The sequence below is a fragment of the Pristis pectinata genome, chromosome 3 (assembly GCF_009764475.1).
Source record: "Pristis pectinata isolate sPriPec2 chromosome 3, sPriPec2.1.pri, whole genome shotgun sequence".
Lineage (NCBI taxonomy): Eukaryota > Metazoa > Chordata > Chondrichthyes > Rhinopristiformes > Pristidae > Pristis > Pristis pectinata.
The window spans coordinates 68,966,922-68,988,304 of NC_067407.1; the positions used below are offsets into that span (position 1 = coordinate 68,966,922).

At 45.1% G+C, this 21,383-nt stretch overlaps 2 protein-coding genes across 4 annotated transcripts in view; one reads left to right on the plus strand and one right to left on the minus strand.

Moving 5' to 3' along the window:
• sod2 (superoxide dismutase 2, mitochondrial) overlaps window positions 1-14,720 on the minus strand; it is a 55,848-nt gene extending 41,128 nt beyond the window's left edge. The window contains exon 1 of one of the 2 annotated variants that reach the window (XM_052011400.1): window positions 14,593-14,720. Coding sequence is in view for 1 of the 2 variants with exons in the window: in XM_052011397.1 (XP_051867357.1) it covers window positions 14,394-14,422 (29 nt within the window). In the remaining variant the exon portion in view is untranslated. Of the gene's footprint in view, window positions 1-14,393; window positions 14,565-14,592 lie in introns of those variants that run through there. The other variant, XM_052011397.1, reaches the window with a different exon arrangement.
• Window positions 14,721-14,748: 28 nt separating this feature from the next.
• The window catches only part of wtap (WT1 associated protein), a 54,231-nt gene continuing 47,596 nt past the window's right edge, over window positions 14,749-21,383 (plus strand). Inside the window, exons 1-3 of one of the 2 annotated variants that reach the window (XM_052011392.1) lie at window positions 14,749-14,859; window positions 19,283-19,320; window positions 19,789-19,844. In XM_052011392.1, the coding sequence (XP_051867352.1) occupies window positions 19,291-19,320; window positions 19,789-19,844 (86 nt within the window). In that variant the 5' untranslated portion in view covers window positions 14,749-14,859; window positions 19,283-19,290. Of the gene's footprint in view, window positions 14,860-15,113; window positions 15,231-19,282; window positions 19,321-19,788; window positions 19,845-21,383 lie in introns of those variants that run through there. The other variant, XM_052011393.1, reaches the window with a different exon arrangement.

Here is a 21,383-nt window from a genome sequence, read left to right on the forward strand (position 1 = left end):
GAAGACAGAGTAGGATTGGAAGGCTGTTATTCTGGCTGGAGGTCCATGACCAGTGGTGCTCTGCAAGGATCAGTGCTAGGACCTCTGTTGTTTGTGATTAATATCAATGATTTGGATGAAAATGTAGATGGGTGGGTTAGCAAGTTTGCAGATGACATCAAGATTGGTGGAGTTGTGGACAGTGTAAAGGACAATCAAAGAATACAGCAGGATATAGATCAGTTACAGATATGGGCAGAGAAGTGGCAAATAAAGTTTAATCTGGCCAAATGTGAGGTGTTGCACTTTGGGAGATGAAATGAAAGGAGAAAGTATACAGTTAATGGTAGGCCCCTTAATAGCATTGAGGTACAAAGGGAACTTGGGGTCCAGGTCCATAGGTCACTGAAGGTGGCAATGCAAGTGGATAAGGTGGTAGAAGCATATGGAATATTTGCCTTCATTGGTAGGTGGGTTGAGTATAAGAGTAAGGAAGTCATGCTGCAGTCATATAAAACTTTAGTCAGACCACAATTGGAGTATTGTGAGCAGTTCTAGTCACCCCATTATTAGAAGGATGTGGAGATTATGGAGAAGGTACAGAAGAGGTTTACCAGGATGCTGCCTGGATTGGATGGTAAGAGCTATGTGGACAAGTTGGATAAACTTGGGTTGTTCTCCTCAGATTGTCTGAGGCTGAGGGGAGACCTGATGGAAGTTTTTAAAGTTATGAGAGGCATAAATAGAGTAGACAATCTTTTCCCTAGGGTGGAAATATCAAACACCAGAGAACATGCTTTTAAGGTCAGAGGGGGGAAGTTTAAAGGCAATGTGAGGGGCAAGTTTTTTTTTCCCCCCACAGAGTGGTAGGTGCCTGGATGGGTTACCGGGGTAGTACTGGAATCAGGCAGTTTGGTGGAGCTTAAGAGGCCTTTAGATAGACACATGAATATGAAAGGAATGGATGATACACAGGAGGAGGACAGTTAGTATAAATTGGCATCAAGATCAGCACATCATCGTGGGCCAAATGGTCTGTCCAGTGCTGTACTGCTCTCTGTTGTATGACTGTAAAAGTATTGGGGGGGGGGGGGGCAGTGTACATAAATCAGTGTCTTGAATGGGGGGTTGGGGGTTGTAAATATATCAGTGTCTTGAAAGATGAGGAGAATGCACCAAATATGACTGGCAGCAAAGATTAAGGCAAATCCAAAGTGTTTTATGTATATTAAAGGCAACAGGGGTACCAGTGAAAGAGTAGGGCCCATTAGAGGCCAAAATGGCAATCTGTGTGTGGAAACCGGAGGATGCAGTTGTAGTGGAGAATTCAGAGGGTGGGTGCTGAAATTCTCGAACAAGTTATCATTAAGGAAGAGGAGGCATTAATCGTATTAGTGGGCTAAGTGGGATAAATACCCTGGGCCTAATGAAATGCTTTAGGCTGCTATGGGAAGCAAGGAAAGGGCCATGACATATGATTTCACAGGTGAGGTACCTACTGATGACCAGAGGACAGTAAATGTGGTACCAATATTCAAATGTAATAAATTGGATCCAAAACTGATTTGGTGATAGAAGGCAGTGACGGTTAAGGGTTGCTTTTGCAGTTGGAAGTCTGTGAGCAGTGGTGTACCACAGAGATCAAATTTGGAACTCTTGCTGTTAATATGAAGCAGAGGTAATGATTAGTAAGTTTACTGATGACACAAAGATTGGTGATGTTGCTCATGGTAAGGAAGGTACCCTTTGGTTACAAAACAACATTGATCAGTTGGTAAGATGGGCAAAGTCAGTTAGGGCAGTGGTGTGTTCCTCCTGTAGGATGTGGGAGGTCAGGGAGACTACCAGTGTCTCCGAGGACTACACCTGTGGGAAGTATGCCCAGCTCCAGCTCCTCACTGACCACAATTAAGGAACTGTAGCTGGACGTACTGAGGACCAGACAGGATGCTGAGAGTAGTATAGATCAAGAGTTTCAGTGAGGTGCAGGCAGCAGATAGTTGGGTGACTGCCAGGAGAGGCAGGGGGAACAGACAGACAGTGCAGGGTTTCCCTGTGGTCATTCCTCTCAGCAACAAGTATACCCTTAGGATACTGCTGGGGGGATGATGTTTCTGGGCAAAGCAGAAGCAGCCAGTTCGGTGGCACTGAGACTGGCTCTGAGGCTCAGCAGGTAAGGAGGAAATCAGGCAGGGGGATAGTGATAGGTGACTTGATAGTTAGGGGGGCAGATAGGAGATTTCATGGCCGCAAAAGAGATATCAGGATGATGAGTTGCCTTCCAGGTTCCAGGGTCAGGGATGTCTCAGAAAAGCTACAGGACATTCTCAAGGGGGAGGGTGTGCAGCCAGAGATCGTGATGCATGTTGGTACCAATGACATGGGTAGAAAGAGGGATGAGGTCCTGGGCAGTGAATATAGGGAGTTAGGAAAGAAATTAAAGAGGAGAACCTCAAGAATCGTTATCTCTGGATCATTCCCAGTACCACGTGCTAGCGAGGATAGGAACAGAAAGTTAGAGCAGATGAATGTGTGGCTGAGGAGCTGGTGCAGGGGGCAGGGTTTCAGGTTTCTGGATCATTTTGGGGCAGGGCCTGACCTGTACAACAGGAACAGGTTACACCTGAACTGGAGGGGAACAAATATCCTGGCAGGGAGGTTTGCTGCTGCTACCCAGGAGGGTTTAGATTAGGAGGGGGATGGGAACCAGAGCACCAGGTCACAGAATGGAAGACATAAAGCTAAATTAGATGTCGTGAGCAGCAATACTATAAGGAAGGATAGGCAGGAGCTAGGTGGATAGAGATGTGTTTATTCAATGGAAGGAGTGTTAGAGAGTAAGGGCGATGAACTTGGAGCATGGATTAATACATGGAACTATGATGTTGTGGCCATTACAGAGACCTGATTGAAAGAGGGACATGACTGGCTGCATAATGTTGCAGGGTTTCAATGTTTTAGAAGAGATAGGGAGAGAGGTAAAAGAGATGGAGGGGTTGCATTACTAGTCAGGGACAATATTACAGCTGCACTCAGAGGGGAAGAAATGGAGGGCTCCTTGACTCAGCCTATATGGGTAGAGCTCAAAAATAAGAAAGGTGCCATCACTCTGATGGGTTTATATTATAGACCCCCAAATAGCCATAGGGACACTGAGGAGCAGATATGCGGGCAGATTATGGAAAAGAGCAAAAACAACAGGGTTATAATTGTGGGTGACTTTAACTTCCCCAACATAGACTGGGAACTTCTTAGTGCAAAAGGTTTAGATGGGGCAGAATTTGTTAGGTGTGTTCAAGAGGGTTTCTTAAAGCAGTGTGTGGATGGACCAACTAGAGGCGAGGCTATACTGGATCTTGTACTGGGGAATGAGCCTGTTCAGGTGACAGCCCCTTCAGTGGATGAACACTTGGAAAACAATGATCACAACTCCTAAAGGTTTAAGATAGCTACGAATAAAGGTAAGAGTGGACCTTGCAAGAAAGTATTAAATTGTGTGTGGGGGGGGGGGGGGGGGGGGGGCAGGGCAAATTATGAGGGCATCAGGCAGGAGCTGGGAAGAGTTGTTTTCAATCATATCCACATCTGACATGTGGAGGTTGTTTAAAGACCAGCTGCACAGAGTTCAAGACTGGTTTGTTCCAGTAAGAGGGAAGGACAAGGATGGCAAGCTACAGGAACCTTGGATGACAAGAGAGGTGGTTAATTTAGTCAAGGAGGAGAATTATATTATACATCAAGAGCAGGAGGATAACTAAGGAAAGGGTAAGACTGCTCAAGGATAGAGGGAACTTGCGCTAAGATGCTAAGGCATTTCGAGATTAGGAAATAGATAGTGTTAGGTCCTTTGAAAAACATTAAGGTGAATAAGTCCCCAGGGCCTGATGGGATGTACCCCAGGTTATTGAGAAAGGCGAGAGATGGGATTGCTGGAGCCTTGAGCAAGATCTTTGCATCTTCTCCAGCCATAGGTGTGGTGCTGGAGGTCTGGCAGGTAGCTACTGTTGTTCCTTTGTTCAAGAAGGGAAATTGGGATAATCCTGGAAATTATAGATCGGTGATTCTCACATCAGTGGTAGGGAAACTAATAGAAAGGATTCTTAGGGATAGGATTTATGAGCGTTTGGAGAAGATGGTCTAATTAGGGACAGTCAGAATGGCTTTGTGCAGGGCAAGTCATCTTTGACTAATCTGAAAAACTACAGCACAATTCAGGACCTTCAGCCCACAAAGCTGTGCCAAACATGTCCCTACCCTAGAAATTACTAGGCTTACCCATAGCACTCTATTTTATTCAGCTCCATGTACCTATCTAACAGTGTCTTGAAAGACCCTATCATATCCACCTCCACCACCATTTCCAGCAGCCCATTCCACGCACTCACCACTCTGAGTAAAAAATTTACCCCTGACATCTCCTCTATATCTACTCCCCAGCACCTTAAACCTATGTCCTCTTGTGGCCACCAATTCAGCCCTGGGGAAAAGCCTCTGACTATCTATCCAATCAATACCTCTCATCATCTTATACACCTGTATCAGGTCCCCCCTCATCCTCCGTCTCTCCAAGGAGAAAAGGCCAAGTTCCCTCAGCCTGCTTTCATAAGGCATGCTCCGCATTCCAGGCAGCATCCCTGTAAATCTCCTCTGTACCCTCTCTATGGTTTCCACATCTTTCCTGTAGTGAGGCGACCAGAACTGAGCACAATACTCCAAGTGGGGTCTGACCAGGGACCTATATAGCTACAACAATACCTCTCGGCTCCTAAATTCAATTCCACGATTGATGAAGGACAATACACCATATGCCTTCTTAACCACAGTCAACCTGTGCAGCTGCTTTGAGCGTCCTATAAACTTGGACCCCAAGATCCTCTGATCCTCCACACTGCCAAGAGTCCTAGCATTAAGACTATATTCCGCCAACATATTTGACCTACCAAAATGAACCACTTCACACTTATCTGGGTTGAACTGCGTCTGCCACTTCTCAGCCCAACTTTGCATCCTATCTATGTCCCTCTGTAACCTCTGACAGCCCTCCAAACTATCCACAACACCCCCAACCTTCATGTCATCCGCAAACTTACTAACCCACCCCTCCACTTCCTCATCTAGGTTGTTTATAAAAATCACAAAGAGTAAGGGTCCCAGTACAGACCCCTGAGGTACACCACTGGTCACCGACCTCCACTCAGAATATGACCCTTCAACAACCACTCTTTGCCTTCTGTGGGCCAGCCAGCTCTGGATCCACACTGCAATGTCCCCTTGGATCCCATGTCTCCTCACCTTCTCCATAAGCCTTGCATGGGGTACCTTGTCAAATCTTGCTGAAATCCATACACACTACATCATCTTGATGTGCTTAGTCACATCCTCAAAAAATTCAATCAGGCTCATAAGGCAGGACCTGCCCTTGACAAAGCCATGCTGACTATTCCTGATCATATTACACCTCTCCAAATGTTCATAAATCCTGTCTCTCAGGATCTTCTCCATCAGCTTACCAACCACTGAGGTAAGACTCACCGGTCTATAATTCCCTGGGTTATCCTGAATAAGGGAACAACATCCGCAACCCTCCAATCTTCTGGAACCTCTCCCGTCTCCATCGACGACGCAAAGATCATCGTCAGAGGCTCCGCATATCTCCTCCCTCGCCTCCCACAGCAACCTGGGGAACATTTCATCTGGTCCCGGCGACTTATCTAACTTGATGCTTTCCAAAAGTTTCAGCACCACCTCTTTTCTGATATCTACATGCTCAAGCTTTTCAGGCCGCTGCATGTCCCCACTACAATCCCCTAGATTCTTTTCCGTAATGAATACTTTACGTCAGTATTCACTAAGTACCTCCGCTATTTCTTCCGGATCCATACACCACTCTCCACTGCTGCACTTGATAGGCCCTATCCTTTCACATCTTATCCTCTTATCTTCACATACTTGTCTGAACGCCTTGGGGTTTTCCTTAATCCTGCCCGTCAATGCCTTCTCATGTCCCCCTTCTGGCTCTCCTAATCTCTTTCTTAAGTTCCTTCCTTTAGCCTTGTACTCTTCCAGATCTCTAACATTACCTAGCTCTCTGTACCCTTTTGTATGCTTTTCTTTTTCCTTTTGACTAGATTTATACAGCCTTCGTACACCACAGTCCTGTATCCTCTAGTGACTCCCGTCTCATCGGAACACGTCTATGCAGAACTCCACACAAATACCCCCTAAGTATTTGCCAATATCTTCTGTACTTTCCCAGAGAACATCTGTTCCCAATTTAATCTTCCAATTTCCTGCCTGAGAGCCTCATAATTCCCCTTACTCCAAGTAAACGCCCCTTCTAGACTGTGTGTTCCTCTCTCTCCAGTGCTTACATTAAGGAGATAGAATTATGATCACTATCACCAAAATGTTCACCCACTGAGAGATCTGACACCTCATTTCCCAATATCAAATCAAGCAAAGCCTCTCCTCTTGTAGGTCTATCTACATACTGTGTCAAGGACCCTTCCTGAACACACCTAACAAACTCCACCCCATCTAAATCCCTCACTGTCTGGAGATGCCAGTTGATGTTTGGGAAATTAAAATCCCCCATCACAACAACTATTATTCTCACACCTTTCTAGGATCTGCTTCCCTATCTGCTCCTCAATAACCCTGTCACTATTGGGTGGCCTATAAAAAACACCCAGTAAAGTTATCGATCCCTTCCTGTTCCTAACCTCCACCCACAGAGACTCTGTAGACAATCCTTCCACAACGTCCACCTTTTCTGCAGCCGTGACACCATCTCTGATCAACAGTGCCACTCCCCCACCTCTTTTACCTCCCTCCCTGTCCTTCCTGAAACATCTAAAACCCCGCACTTGAATCAACCATTCCAGCCCCGGAGCCACCCAAGTCTCCGTAATGGCCACATCATAGCTCCAAATATCGATCCAAGCTCTAAGCTCATCCGCCTTGTTCACAATACTCCTTGCATTAAAATAGACATCTCAAGCCCGTCTGAACACTTCCCTTCTCTATCGCCTGCTTATGGTACTTACTCCTAGCTTTCCTCTATTTGAGAGCCAAACACCTCTTCCCCAGTCTCTCCAGTACGGATCCCACCCCCAACAGTTCTAGTTTGATTGAGCTTTACGAGGAGGTGGCGAAAGTGATTGATGAAGGTCAAGCAGTGGATGTTGTCTGCATGGATTTTAGTAAGGCATTCGACAAGGTCCCACATGGTAGGCTCATCCAGAAAATTAGGATGCATGGGATCCACAGTGGCTGATTGGTTCCAAAATTGGCTTGATAGTAGAAGACAGAGGGTAGTGATGGATGGGTCTTATTTTCGATGGACATATGTGACTAGTGGTGTTCTGCACAGATCTGTACTGGGACCTCTGTTGTTTGTCAGATGTATACATATTACATACAATATATATTTAGTGATTTGGATGAAAATGTGGTAGGGTGGAGTAAGTTTGCAGATGACACAAAGATTGGTGTTGTGGATTGCATAGAAGATTGCCAAAGGTTTAAAGGTTGGCACAACATGGTGGGCTGAAGGGCCTGTATTGTTCTATGGATAGAGTGGGATATAGATCGGTTGCAGATATGGCGGAGAAGTGGCAGGTGGATTTTAATCCAGGCAAGTGCGAGTTTATGCACTTTGGGAGATCCAACATAGCGGGAGAGTATGCAGTTAATGGCAGGATCTTCACAGCACTGATGAACAGAGGGTTTCTTGGAGTCCAGGTACACGTCTCCCTAAAAGTGGCCACACAGGTTGATAGGGTGGGAAGAAGGCATTGAGTTCAACAGCCAGCAAGTTATGTTACAGTTTCATAAAACTCTGGTTAAACCACATTCAGAGTATTGCATTCAATTCTGGTCACCCCATTATAGGAAGGATCTGGAGGCTTTGGAGAGGGTGCACAGGAGGTTTACCAGGATGTTGCCTGGTTTGGAGGACATGCTACGAGGAGAGGTTGGACAAGCTGGGGGTATGTTCTCTGGAGCGGCAGAGACTGTGGGGAGATTGGATAGTGAGGCATAGATAGACATCCAGTATGTCTTTCCCAGGATCGAAATGTCGAATACTAGAGGGCATGTATTTCAGATGAGATGGGGAAAATATAAAGAGATTGTGGGGCAAGTTTTTTTTAAAACAAAGAGAATGGTGGGGATCTGGAAAGCACTGCCAGATGAGATAGTAGAAGCAGATAGCATAGGAGTGTTTAAAAGACTCTTAGATAGGCGCATGAATATGCAGAGAGGTATATGGTCAACGTGCAGGGAAGGGGGGATTAGACTAATTAGGAGTCATTGGTTTAATGAGTTCAGCACAACATCGTAGGTCCTGTGGTGTACTGTGCTACGTTCTATAAAATGTCAGAATTGAATCCTGAAAAATGTGAGGTAAGGCATTTAGGAGGAATAATAAGGCTAAAACGTAAGATAGGACCCTGGAAAGTACCAAAGAAGAAACCTTGGATTTCATGTCCAAGGATGGGCAGGCACAGTAGTGTGGTGGTTAGCGTAACGCTATCAGAGCGCCAGCAACCCGGGTTCAATTCTGGCCACAGTCTGTAAGGAGTTTGTATGTTCTCCCCGTGTCTGCATGGGTTTCCTCCAGGTGCTCCAGTTTCTTCCACATTCCAAAGATGTACGGGTTAGGAAGTTGTGGACATGCTACCTTGGCGCCGGAAGCGTGGCGACACTTGCAGGCTGCCCCCAGAACACTCTACGCAAAGATGCATTTCACTGTGTGTTTCCATGTACATGTGACTAATAAAGATATCTCATCTCTCATCAAGGTGGTTAAGAAGATAAATGGGATACTTACCTTCATTGGCTGAGGCACAAAACAGCAAGGTTATGATACAACCACATAAAACAGTGCTGTGTGCAGTTCTGGTCACTGCACTATAGGAAAGATGTTGGAGTCATAACAAATAACAAGCTATGCTGACCAAGCTTCCTACCTGAGCTAGTCTCATTTGCCATATCCCTCTAAAATTTTCCTATCCATGTACCTGTAAAAATGTGTTTTCAACATTGTAATTGTTCCCACCTATACCACTTCCTCTGACAGCTCACCACCCTCTCAATTGCCCCTCAGGTCCCTTTTAAATCTTTCCCCTCTCACCATAAATCTATACCCTCTAAGTTTTAGACTCCCCCACCCTGGGAAAAGACTGTGACTATCCATCTTATCTTATCATGATTTACTAAACCTCCACAACCTCCTTCTAAACCTCCTCAGCCTCCCATGTTCCAGGGAAAAATACCCCAGCCTGTCCAATCTCTCCCTAAAACTCAAACCCCCTAGTCCTGCTAACATCCTTGTGAATCTTTCTGCACCTCTTCCAGCTTAATACATCATTCTTGTAGCCAGGCCACCAGAACTGCATAAAATATTCCAAGTGTGGGCCCACCAATGTCTTGTACAGTTGCAATATGATGCCCCAACTACTGTACTCAGTGTCCTGACTGATTAAGGCAAGCATGCCAAATGCCTTCTTAAGCACTCTACCTCACTCTGTTGTCACTCTGTTTACAACATTCTGCTGGGGCCCTGCCATTTACTATGCTAGTTTAACTTACCAAAATGCAATTCTTCACATTTGTCCAAGTTAAATTCCATCCACCATTCCTTCGCCCACTTTCCCTGTTGTAATCTGAGATAGTGCCAACTACATTCTCACCCAAATCACTAATATAGATGATGAGCAACAGGGGACACAGCACACATTCTGCAACACATCACTAGTCACAGGCCTCCAATCTGAAAAACAACCCTGACTCCTTCCACCAAGCCAATTTTGTATCCAATTGGCTACAATTGGATACAAAAACAACCTTCCAGACCAGCCAACCATGCAGGACCTGGCCAAAGGCCTTGCTAAAGTCCATGCTGACAATGTCTACCGTCCTGCCCTCGACAATCCTCCCGGTCACCTCCTCAAAAAAACCTCAATTCCATTTGTGAGACACTATTTTCCAATGCACAAACCCATGCTATCCCTAATCAGTCCTTGCCTTCCCAAATGCTGGTAGATCCCACCTCACAGAATCCCCTCCAGTAATTTCCCACCACTGATGTTAGGCTCAACACCCTGTAGTTCCCTGGCTCATTCTTGCAGCTCTTTGTAAATAAAAGCACAATGTTTGCCACTCTCTAGTTTTCTGGTACCTGACCCGTGGCTAAGGATGATACAAATATCTCTGCCAGGGCCCCAGCAATTTCTTGCCTATGTTTCCACAATGTCTGAGGATACACTTGGTCAGGCATCAGGAATTTATCCACCTCTATGCACTTTAAGACTGTCAACACCTCTTTTGTAATGTGGATATGATTCAATCTCTCTCTGTTCCCTTTCCCGAATTCTATAACTTCCATGACATTCTCCATGGTAAATACAGATGAGAACTATTCATTTAAGGCCTTGCACATCTCCTGTGGCTCCATACACAGATGGCCATATTAATCCTTAAGGGACCCTATTCTCTCCCTAATTATCATTTTGCTGTAAATATACTTGTATAATATCGTAGGATTCTCCTTTCCTTACCTGTGATGGGGATTCAGAGAAAAGTCACGAGGATGCTACAGAGATTGGAGGACTTTAGTTAAAGGGAGAGATTGGATAGACTCAAACAAAAAGGAAGTATATTTCTAATATGTAGAATTATTTACTTTTGCATGTTGGATACACATTTGATAAAACTATAACAATATCTGATATTTGGGGAGCATGATGATTGAATCTGATTTGGCTTGAGGTGGAAGCTGCATCAATCATAACCCAAATTTTAAACTTAACTAAAGCAAACTTCAAGGAGATGAAAGACAGTGAACTGGACTGAGCTATTCATGGGTTAAACACTGGCAAGTTTTTGGACGCAAAACAAAAAAAATGTTAGTCAGCAAGATGGAAGAGATAGTATCAAGCTGTAAAGTCTTCCAAATGCAAGGAAAAGTTGAAATCCAGAAAAGTACAAATACAAAAGAGAGGTGCATAAAACAAAAGGAGGTACAAAACTTGGAGCGTGAACAAATGTATGGATGAGATAGCGAACTGTGACTCATTTATAAACATATCAAGAAAGCCATATTGGAAATAGGACCCAATAAATGATGATAGAAGGAAATGACAGATGCAAATCTAATACAAGAAAGTTATGAATGTCTCACTAAGGACCTATATATCTGAAACATATACATGCAAATCTAATACAAGAAAGTTATGAATGTCTCACTAAGGACCTATATATCTGAAACATATACATATTGAGGACCTATACATAGTGAGACATCTGAACTCACATCCTCTTGCATTAAAGGCCAACAAACCATCTGAATTTTTTAAGAAAGGTTACAAAGAAAAACCTGGGAGCTACAGACCAGTAAGCCTAACATCTGTGATAGGTAAGTTACTAGAGGAGATTCTGAGGGATAAGATATACAAGCATTTAAGATAGGCACATGCAGAGAATGGAGGGATATGGACATTGTGTAAGCAGAGGAATTAGTTTAGTTAGGCATTTAATTACTAGCTTAATTATCTTGGCACAACATTGTGGGCTGAAGAGGCCTGAACCTGTGCTGTACTGTTCTGCATTTTGGGAAGACAAATCAGGTTAAGACATTCACAGTCAATTACCATTGGGGCATGTTGTAGAACAGAGGAACCTAGGAGTACATGGTTCCTTAAAAGTGGATAGGTTGATTAAGGCAGCATTTGGCATGCTGGCCTCCATCCCTCAGGGCATTGAGTATACAAGTTGCTACCTTAATTTGCAGTTGTGCAAGATGTTGGTGAGGCCATATTTGGAATACTGTGTTCAGTTTTGGTCAACCCGCTATAGGAAAGATACCATTAAGCTGGAAAGAGTGCAGAGGAGATTTACAAGGATGTTGCCAGGTCTCAAGGGACTGAGTTATGGAGGGAGGTTGAGCAGGTTGGTACTTTTTCATTGGATCATAGAATGTGGAGTGATCTAGCAGTGCACAAAATTATGAGGGGCATAGATAGGGTGAATGCTCATAGTCTTTTTCCCAGGATTGAGGAATCAAGAACTAGAGGGCATAGGTTTAAGAGAGCAGAGAGGTTTAACAGGAACCCGAGTGCCATCTTCTTCACCCACAGGGTGGTCAGTATAAGGAATGAGCTGCCAGAGGAAGACGTGTGCATGGACTAGTCGGGCCCAAGGTCCTGCTTCCCTGCTGTGTGACTCCATAACTGCCTGATGCAACTATGCATTAGCTTCCAGTGACTCATGAACAAGGACATCCAGATCTCTTTGAACATCATTTCCCAAACTTACAATACTTCTGCTTTTCTAACCAATAAATGAAGTAACTCAACATAATGTAAAAAGGAGTTTATGTCAGAAAATGTAACATTACCTAGCTTGGATTTATTTTTTAATGTTAAAAGACCAGAATTTGAGGATGATCAAAGGAATTTAGATGACAAGCTACATAAACCACGAAAAGCTGTTTTGATGGATACAAGAGACAAACAGGATATTTTGGCAGCCATAGTTCAGACTATTGATCTGTGTTTTGGATATAGTCTGTGACTATCCACATCCCTTTGGTATAGACAATTCCAGAAATTCATCACCTCCTGAGTGAAGAAATTTTTCCTCATTGCCATCTTCAAAGGCCAGCTCCTTATTTTGAAACTGCAGTGAATTTTGATTCCTCAGCCAGGATATACATACTCTGCATTTCTACCCTGTCAAAACGTCAAGAACTTACTATGTTTCATTGATGTCACTTCTCATTCTTATAAACTCCAAACAGAGGCCCAGCATCCTCACTCTCCACATATTACAAACAAGTTTGGCGAATCCTTGCTGCACTCCCTCTACAGAATATACATGTATTAGGTAAGGGTAGCAAAATAATATACAATATTCCAGGGCTGGTCTCACTTAATGAACCATATAATTGTAGTCAGACATCTGTACTCAGATCTTTTTGCATTAAGGCTGACAAACCATTCGATTTCCAAACTGCCTGATTTCCAAACTATCTTTCAATGACTGGTGTACAAGGGCACTCAGTTATTTCCCAATATTACAGTATTTCTGCTTTCCCAATCAGTCAATAATCTCACATTTTTCCACACTGCACTCCATCTGCCATGTTATTGCTCACTCATTTTCTCTACGTTCCCTTTAAGCTTTTTTGCAGCAATAAAATATAGAACAGTATGGCACAGGAACAGGCCCTTCAGCCCACAATGTCCATGCTGACCACAATGCCAATTTAAACTAACCCCATCAGCCAGCACATAATCCATATCTTTCTATTCCTCCACGTTCATGTGTTTGTCTAAATGTCTTTTAAATCTTTCTGGGGTATCTGTTTCATTGTGTTGTGGTATAGGCTAATTGACAAGAAAACCTATTATTCCCATTGGGAGAAATCTAAGGAAGGGAAAGGAGGGAGAGAATAAAACTGAGTGGTCCTGTGCTGGGTGTCTAGGCCCCCTAACTCCTTCCTCACCTTGACCTTGTGGGGCTGGGAGGGGGGAGAGAGGGGGGGGGGAGAGAGGGGGGGGGAGGGAGGGGGGGGGAGGGAGGGGGGGGGAGGGGGGGAGGGAGGAGGGAGGGAGGGGGGAGGGAGGGGGGAGGGAGGGGGGAGGGGGGAGGGAGGGGGGAGGGGGGAGGGAGGGGGGAGGGGGGAGGGGGGGGGAGGGGGGGAGGGGGGGGGGAGGGGGGGAGGGGGGAGGGAGGGGGGGAGGGGGGGAGGGGGGAGGGAGGGGGGAGGGAGGGGGGAGGGAGGGGGGAGGGAGGGGGGAGGGGGGGAGGAGGGGGGGAGGAGGGGGGAGGGGAGGGGGGGAGGAGGGGGAGGGGAGGGGAGGAGGGTCCGTGGGGGCTGGAATGAAGATGGGGTGGGGGGTGTAGTGTGGCCAAGGGAGCGTGGGCGGTGGGTAGCCTGAGGGGTGGGGATCGTAGCATGGGTGATGGGGGGGCAGCGTGGGCGTCGTGAGCTGGAGTGGGGGAGGAGGAGAGTGGGGGAGGGGTGGCGATGGGGGGGGCTAAAGTATGAGGGAGCGGGCCGAAGGGGAGATTGGGGAAAAGGAGAAAGCCGGGTGGGTGGTGTGGAAATCCGGGGGGGGGGGGGGGGAGAAGGGTGCCGAGGGAGAAGAGATGGGTGGGGTGTAGGGGGGTGGAAGATGGGTGGGGTGTAGGGGGGTGGAAGAGGAGTGGGGTGGGTCTAGGGGTCCGAGGGAGAGGAGAGGAGAGAGTGGAGGGGGGACGGTGGAAGAGGGTCGGGTGGTGGAAGAGGGTCGGGTGGGGGAAGGGGAGTCGCGCACAGGCACAGCAGGACATGGCGCGGCCTCGCTTCTTCCTCGGGGAGAACGTCGGGCACCAACCGCCGCTGCCTGAGGCGGTAGAAGACTAACCTGTGGAGCTGACCGATTCCGCGGAACATGTTGCCGGGCCCGGGCGCCGCTCAAGGACACACAGAGGGAGGCGGTGAAGGAAACGCAGCCATTCGCTCGGCTCCCACTGGCCCCACCCCTGCGCCCTTCACCCGGACATGAACCGCGACGCCACGGGGGAGGGGTGTTTAGAACCTTCTCGCCAGCAGTTCCCACAGACCTTCACTGTCGGTCGGCACCGTACTTCGGTCTCTCCCGCCTGAGAACCGTTTGCGCGGCTCCGCGGTTCTCCAGTGCCCGACTGTGCTCCGCGCGCGTTTACGCCCCTTCCGGCGGGGACGCGCTCTCGGGCGCCTCTTCCCTCCTGCATATGGCGGCTGTGACGGTGGGCGCTGACGGCTGCTGGCGCCCCGCTCGGCTGAATCGTTCGCTTGGTGCCCGCCCTGCGCCTCGCTGAAGAGCACCGCGGAGGGCGGCGTTAGATGCGGTGTGTTGAATGCGGTTGCTGGCGATGTACCGAAGCTCGGGTCCGGGGAGCAGGAAGGAGGGCGAGGGATCGGGCGGGGCCGCTGCTGGCCGGCCGGCGCCATTTTGTGTCGCTGCTGTAGATCGGGCCCAGCCCGGGAAGCGGGGCCCGGAGTCTCCGCGCCAGCCTGCGAAGCGGGACCCGGAGTCCCCCCGCCAACCCGGGGAGCGGCGCTGGGAGTCCCGCGTCCCCGGCAGCCCGACTACCTGCGGCTCGGCGCAACTTGTGCCGACCTTGTTGCTGTGTCTCCAGAGTTGTTCAGGGCCCAGGCGGCTGCTCGGCCTGCAGCCGCCATCCATGAGCCAGCCCCGCTGGCCTGCCCGCTTCCCCAGGTGACCTGGCTCGGTCTGGGTTTTGTAGTTGTCAGAAGAGATGTGTTTTTTTTTGCTGTGGCACCACCAAGGGAGCTTGCCGGGCCCTCCATGGCCCATTGTGGAATTTATTTTCTTTGAGTAAAAAATACATCATTTATCATAATTGTTTGTGGGTGGGTGTATTAAAGCTGTTCCCATGATGCCAGCTTTATATGGGCCTGACATTAGATGGTGGCGATTTGCTAAAACGCGCAATTTTTCACTGGATGGAGTGAGTGTCAGTGATTCTTTTGTTGACAATCGGAGCATTGGGCGGGAGCCTGAGTTTTCATCCTCGGATTACTCTGCTGGAGTATTGGAGTAAAAGCAAAATGCTGTGAATACTCAGATCGCGGGTTGAGGAAGAGTTAATCTTTCAGATCAGTAGTGTTGAATTAGATGTTTTGAAGTCTCTTCACAAAGCTGGTTGAGCATTTTTTGTTTTTAGTCGCATTCCAGCATCTGCAGTTACTCGTTTTTCAGTGTGTTGGGTTACTTTATTAATGTAGATTAAAATGGTTGGATTATAGGAGGTGATGCACTTCGAAAAAATAAAATTCAAAGTCAGCTAGCTATTAATGGAAAAACATGAGCAAAGATAGAAATATTCAGCAGATCAGGCAACGTTTCTGGAAAGAGAGTTATGCAGATTTATGACCTTTCGTCTTTTCCACTTTTGTTTCTGTTCTTAATCTTACCTTCCAGTAATTAAGTCCACAGCCTTGTACTTCAAATATGAATTTTTGCCTTTATAAACTTTCTCGCCCTCTGAGTGGAAAAAAATTTAACTCCCCTGTCCTTCCTACATAGTCTGTTTAGGTCCTTCATAATTATATACTTCATTTCAGTCTTCCCTTAGCCTTTTCTCTACCAAAGGAAATGATCTCAAACAGTTGAATTCTTCCTGATGGCAACAATATTCTAATCCTGGCAACATCCTGAAAACACTTTCCATCTTTTGTGCAATGTGGTGACAACTATATGCAGCACTCAAACAGTGATGTAAATAGTGTGTAGGTTTTTAGTATAACCTCCCTGTTCTTCTGTACCTCCACCTAATAAAGGAAAGCAATCTCTAAACCTTTATACCTTACTGACTTATTCTTCTACTTTTAAGGATCCATAGAAGTTCTTTTCAAGGTCCCCTTGCTCCTATCCAGCACTCAATATCCTCTTCTTTGTTATACAACTCCCAGGCGTCATTGCACAACCACCTCCATTGGTCTGTATCTTTCTCCATCCTTAAAATCAATTGATGTGTGCAGGAGCACTTTTACAGCAGCAAAACATCTCAAAGTATTATCTCGAAGTGCAAGTATTATCCAGAAAAATCAGTGCATAAGATTAAACTGATTAAAGGTTTGCGGGCAGCAGGTAGATCCGGGTTTGATCCTTACAACTGGTGCTATCTCTTGTTTGTGTGGAATTTGTATGTTCTGCATGTGACCGTGTGGTTCCCCAGGGTGCTCCAGTTTCCTCCCACTTCCTGAAAACATGCTGGTTGGTAGGATAATTGGTAATGTAAATTACCCTTGGTGTATTGGTGTAGCTGAGCATCAGGAGAATCAAAGTGTGGTCAGTGGGCATGTGCAGGAGAATGGAAATTATTGGGGAACTGGGATTAATCGACTTGCTTTGGAAGACTTGTTAGGCTAAATGATCTACTATGTCTTAAGGAAGTATAATATGAAAATGACAGGTTTGATACAGGATCTTAAAGGGGTTTGAGAAGTTAGAGGAATGAATGCAGAATTTACCCATTGCAGCTGAAGACACAGGCTAGTGGAGCACTCTAAGTGGTGCTCATGATGATAGTTGCAGTTCCACTGTTCACCCAAGTCGCAAGTGTTCTTTTGAGAATTGTCGTTGCAACTCTTGCGTCCAGCAATTTTCAATCACCTGACTAGCATTTCTGTGCCTGAAGAAAACCTAGAATGAATGTTTCAGTCCATACAGTCCTGATAAATGACCATCAATCTGAAGTGTTAACTCTTTCTCTCTTCACAGATGCTGCTTGGTGTGCGTAGTATTTCCAGCATTCTCTGGTTTCCATGAAATTCTTCTCCTTGGGATTCTCTTCCCCAGAGAGCTATGGGTACTGAGTTAGTCATGGAGTCATACAGCATGGAAACAGCCCCTTCAGGCCAACTGCTCCATGCCTACCAAGATGCCTATCTAAGCTAGTCCCATTTGCCCACGTTTCCTATCTATGTACCTGTCCAGCTACCATTGTTAATGTACCCACCTCAACTACTTCTTTCCAAAAGTCGCCCCTGAGGTTCCTATTAAATTTCTCCCCTCTCACCTTAAACCTATGCCCTCTAGTTCTTGATTCCCCAACCCTGGAAAAAAAACTGTGCGCATTGAACCTGTGCCCCTCGTGATTTTATACACCTCTATAAGATCACCTCTCATTCTCCTGTGCTCCAATTTAAGTGCTAAACCTCTCTCCTTAACTCAGTCCCTCAGCCCCGGCAACGTTATTAAGTACAGTGAGAATTATAGGGAGTCATTAAGTATAATCAGAATTTTGGGACAACAGGGGATATGAAAGTTGTAGGAATAGGGCGAGAAAATGGGGTTGATGTCAAGATCAGATCAGCTGTGATTTTATTGAATAATGGAGCAGGCGCAAGGAATCGTATATCCTTAATCTCTCCATTTGAGATTGTGCCTCTGTGACGCAGATAATTTAACAATTAAATGAGGGCATTAAACCATATCATATGTTATGATGTTAAAATTAATGGCATATATCTGTATGGACAAAGCATTTGTCATGAGATTAATTAATGGCATTTTCATATATTTATTGATTAGTTGGCCATTAGCAAGGTGTGGCCTAAGTCGTGTACTTTGTAGAAGTTTTTGTTTAGTTTTGTATACCTCCTACCTCTATACATTTTGTATAACATTAGTTTTGTATCTCAAACCTTGTGCAATAAATGGCAAGAGACCATTTGATTTCTTACCTGTTTACCGTCCCTGTATGTATACTTTTTGCCATTTAGGAATTGACAAACCACGATTCTCCTAGATGCTAACATTTAGATGTTTTCTGTTACTTAGAGTTTTCTCTTATTACTGTCAAAGTGAACCTCTGCAATTTCCTGCTTTATATTACATCTGCCATCATCTTTCACACTGACTTGATCTGTATGTGTAAATTTAGCTCGTGCTTTTGTTCATGCTGTGTGTTCTCCTTTCCTGGCCAGTTTACTCTTATGTTCCACAGAGATTTCAGAAAGTTCTTCTGTGACAACGATCATGAAGCAACTGGGTTCAATGATTGAAAAGAACAGAGGCTTTGAAGTACCGGAATGTATAAAGCACATACTGCACTTGTTTTCTTTAGCTTGCTAATTTTTCAGATTAGGATCAATGATGAAGAAAGATTGGACAATTTCTGGCAGCAAATTTCAGTATTTGGCAATTTGTGTGTATTTGTGAATTTTGAGGCAGTTAATGCATTTTGCCATTGGAAATTCAGTGACTTTGAAATTTTCTTTCAAATATATGGGGGAATTTTAGTTTTTAGTCCTTTTAAACTGCAAAGATCAAACTGCAGTTGTAGATTTCGCCCACGTTATTTTTAGATGTGTGAAATTTAAGAGGTGAGACCATATTGGTAGTAAGATTTGTTATTCTGTGAGGAATTCAAAGTAGCATATTGACAGAATTTACAGGTGGCACCGTGGCACGGTTAGTAAAGCCTCATGGTGCCAGTGATGCAAGTTCAATCCTGAACTTTCTTTATGGATTTTGCACTTACCCTCTGACCAAGTGCGTTTCATTCTACATCCCAAAGTGCGTAAATGTAGGAGACTAAAATGGGATTAATGTAGGATTGGTGTAAAAGGGAACTTGATGGTCAGTGTGGACTTGCTGGGCCAAATGGCATATTTTTGTTCTTGTAAGCCTCTGATTCCAGAATTGGCTTCTACATATATAGTGTAAGTACTAACTAATTGCAGGAAGATAATGTTTTGCTGCTTCGATTATTATCTTAAATTACCAACATCTTTTTTCAGAAATCAGAATGACTAATGAAGAACCTCTGCCAAAGAAGGTAAGTTGAAAGGAAATGTTTTCTATAAACCTCTACAAGGCAATCTTTTTGTATTGGTGTTGGTTTATTATTGTCACTTGTACCAAGGTACAGTGAAAAACTTGTCTTGCATACCGATCATACAGGTCAGTTCATTACACAGTGCAGTTACATTGAGTTAGTATAGAGTCCATTGATGTAGTACAGGTAAAAACAACAACAGTACAGAGTAAAGTGTCACGACTACAGAGAAAGTGCAGTGCAATAAGGTGCAAGGCCACAACAAGGTATATCGTGAGGTCATAGTCCATCTCATTGTATAAGGGAACCGTTCAATAGTCTTATCACAGTGGGGTAGAAGCTGTCCTTAAGTCTGGTGGTACATGCCCTCAGGCTCCTGTATCTTCTACCCGATGGAAGAAGAGAGAATGACCTGGGTGGGTGGGGTCACTTGTAGCAAGTAATAATGATTTGTTTTATTTTACATAGGTTCGCTTAAGTGAATCAGACTTCAAGACTCTGTCCCGAGATGAGTTATGTTCCAGGTAATAATTAATGGAATAAAGTTTGAAACTGAGGGTAACAGTTTAATGTGCATGTCTTTCTTTTCTTTCAGTATAGAGTATTTTAATTGCCTTTCAAAATTTTCTCCTCTTATCAGATAATGATAACCAGACCAACTTTGTCTGATCCAGGGAGACAAATTGTATTTTTGTTAGAATTTCTCCCTCCGATTATATGCTATATAGTCTTTTACTGAAAGGATGTTGTAGAGCAGGCAGGAAGGTGATGTCTAATGGTATCAAAAATACACTATGACTCTTTGCTGATATCTTTTTCCTGATAGTCTGTAGCAAGTATCCTCTATTCAATTCAGACTGATATTAAATTCCCATGTTACAGACAAGGAAACTGTCTAACCTTCCTCAGCCTGTAATCGTTTGCTCCCAGTGTTTTATCCAGGTGACCCAGCACTGATCCTTGCACACACCACTGGTCACAAGCCTCCAATTAGACAACGTCACTTTGTATTTCCCAGTGCTCTCAGCTGGCTTCTGTGATGGGGACTTTGTGAAGAAGTTGAGATGGCTCAGCTTTCATCACCTCTGGCTGAATGTGGCTTTGAATGCTTCACCCTTGTCCTTAACACTCACATGTTGGGCTCTGCCTTCATTGATGATGGGATATTCATAAAGCTGCTTCTTGTTATCTGTTTAATTGCCCACCCTAGACTAAGTGTGATAAGACTGCAAAGCATCAGCCTAATCCACGTGGTGAAATTGTTCAACTCTATACCTTGCATGCTGACTTTGCTCTTTAGCAAGCATGTTGTCGCTGGTACCTCATCTCTTGGGTGTGGCTGGTGCTGGTCCCAGCATGCCCTTCTGTACTCATTGAACTAAGGATGATACCCTGATATGAGGCTACAGATTGTGGTGCACGTTTCTGTTGATGGTCCACAACTTCTCACGAATGCTCAGTTTTGAACTGCTTGTGCCTTAACAAGAGGGACGGTGTCCTTGTCTTCCAACAAGTGCTGTTGTGGACAGATGCATCTGTCACAGGTAGACTGGTGAGGATAAGGTCAAGTAGGTTTATCCTTATGTCAGTTCACCTGATATGCGTCGTGGACCCAATCTGTCAGCTGTGTTCTTTGGAACTTGGCCAGCTTGGTCTGTGTGGTGCTCCCAAGTCACTCCTGGTGATGGACTTAAGTCATCCACTCAGATTTCATTGTGTTTCCTTGTTGTTTTCAGTGCTTCTTCCAAATATTGCTCCAGTGAGAGAGGACACACCTAGGGAGTGTGAAAGTGGAGGTTTGTAGAAGTGATTGTGTGAGAGCAATTATGATGTTTAACTTGCACAATTTAGACATCAATCCCCAGATTTCACTTTTTCTTTTTGCCAGCACACATCTATTTTTCTGTTTTTTTGTTCTGGAAGTTTTGTTTCATGGAAGCTACTTGACCTGTTGAGTGCTTGGGCATATTCCATTCTTGTTTCAATTACCAGCTTTGGTAGTTCTTTACTGCTCCTGTTCCTATCTTTGGAAGTTTTGAGATGTTATCTAAGTTCTTCCAACT